At 42.8% G+C, this 1665-nt stretch overlaps 1 protein-coding gene across 1 annotated transcript; it reads right to left on the minus strand.

The window, feature by feature from the left end:
- Positions 1-387: 387 nt before the first annotated feature.
- Positions 388-1431, minus strand: LOC119589178. Its single transcript, XM_037937774.1, has 3 exons — positions 1367-1431; positions 1010-1169; positions 388-844 (listed from the first exon to the last, which is right to left on the minus strand). The coding sequence occupies exons 1-3, from the start codon at positions 1376-1378 to the stop codon at positions 705-707; spliced, it is 312 nt and encodes a 103-aa protein (XP_037793702.1). The 5' UTR covers positions 1379-1431; the 3' UTR covers positions 388-704.
- Between the last annotated feature and the right edge of the window lie 234 nt (positions 1432-1665).

Genomic DNA, 1665 nt, shown 5'->3' on the forward strand with positions numbered 1-1665 from the left:
ACACAACATCGATCTTCAGTAAAGAAATGAAACTTCAGTAATAATAATAATGGGGAGGCGTCGTACTGCCCGATAAAGGATATTCTGTTGATTCTACAAAGAAAGTAGATTCTAAGTTATACATTGGTTGAAGGTAAAGTAACTATTCTCCATCTCTACTCTCGAGACCAAAACTATACTGGTAAGTACATACATCCTTCTATTGTCAGAAAGTTAACAGACCATTCTTTTTTATTATTTTCAACTATTTTGTTGCATGAAAGGAAATCTGTATCTAAAATTTCGAACCTTCGTAGTGCTATTAAAGCCATATGTATAAGTGTATTAGGTTACAACTAAGAAAATGAAATCAAAAATACATTTTGTGTTTTATTGTAAACTGAACCATCGTCCACTTCAAGAATCGAAGAGAAACACGAAGAAGGAAGGAAATAGGAATTTGGTTTCCTCTCTCCTTCCTCGTCTTCGGCGTGTCTCAAGCGACATCGCGTGGCGTCGGCAGGAATTGAGTCGTCCAGAAAGAGTCGTCCATTGGAAGTCGTCCGTCGTTCAGCGTGAAGAAGGCGTGCTCGGCGGCCTCTGGCGGCCTTCCTGAGGGAAGCTGAGGAGGCTCAACGAGTCCTTCGAACTCCTCGCTAGACGAGGCTACGAGGACTCGCGATTCCTCCTCCCAGTCCCAGAGAGGAAGGATGCTGAGTGTCGTCCTATTCCTCGGCAACAGCTTCTTCCTCAGGCATAGGTTCCTCCTCGTCGGCCTCGTCGGCCTTGACCAGGTAGGGGTAAGTGTAGGGGAAGGTGTATGGGAAGCTGTATGGGTACCCGTAGGTGAGGGGAAGTTTGTGACCTGTGGAAGGAAATAACGTGTTCATTTCGTATAAAAAATATGAATACGCGGAGTACGCCATGCAGTTCTATTAGAACCGATGTTAGTTACAAGATCATATGGCAAATATTTAGCTGAACATGTAGACACATGTATATGGAAAAATCTGTGCAGTATGAGACTAACCGTAGGAGTAGACGAAGGGGACGGCGCTGGCTGGGGTCTCGGCTTTGACAGTCTTGACGACGGGGTACGAGGAGTAGACGAGGGGATGGCCGTAGGGGTACACGAAGCCAGGGTCAGGAGAGGGCATGGCAGCAGCACAGGCCACCAGGGCGAGAACCAGCTGATTGGAAGTCAAAAAGCTTATCGTTTATATATGACTTGTCAGGAAAAGGATCCACCGATATATAACGCTATATTCAACAACTATATTACAGACAAGTCAATAATATAATAATACTAAGCTTTAACTTAAGGTTTGGTTACGTGAGTCAGAACTTAAAGCTCTATGATGTTAATACAAAAGAAACGTTTCTTTACCGTAGCCTTCATGGTGGATGCTTGTCTTGTGAATCCTGGAATGGACGACTGACATCTCGCTGGATTCGTCGCCGCCTTATATAGTAGGCAGGTTCTGTGATGACGTCATTGAGTTACAACGTTTGGTTTATTTTCTTTTTTTTTCTGTGTTTAACGAATGTTTTACTACTAATTATATATAATTTATGAAGGTCATATTGCACTATAAATATTTCAGGATAAGGATAGACTTAGAATAGTTATTTATTTGTCCCGTTTCAGTCGGGAAAACGGGATTAATGGACATCGCCGATTCTTAG

Source organism: Penaeus monodon, chromosome 25 (assembly GCF_015228065.2).
Source record: "Penaeus monodon isolate SGIC_2016 chromosome 25, NSTDA_Pmon_1, whole genome shotgun sequence".
Taxonomy (NCBI): domain Eukaryota; kingdom Metazoa; phylum Arthropoda; class Malacostraca; order Decapoda; family Penaeidae; genus Penaeus; species Penaeus monodon.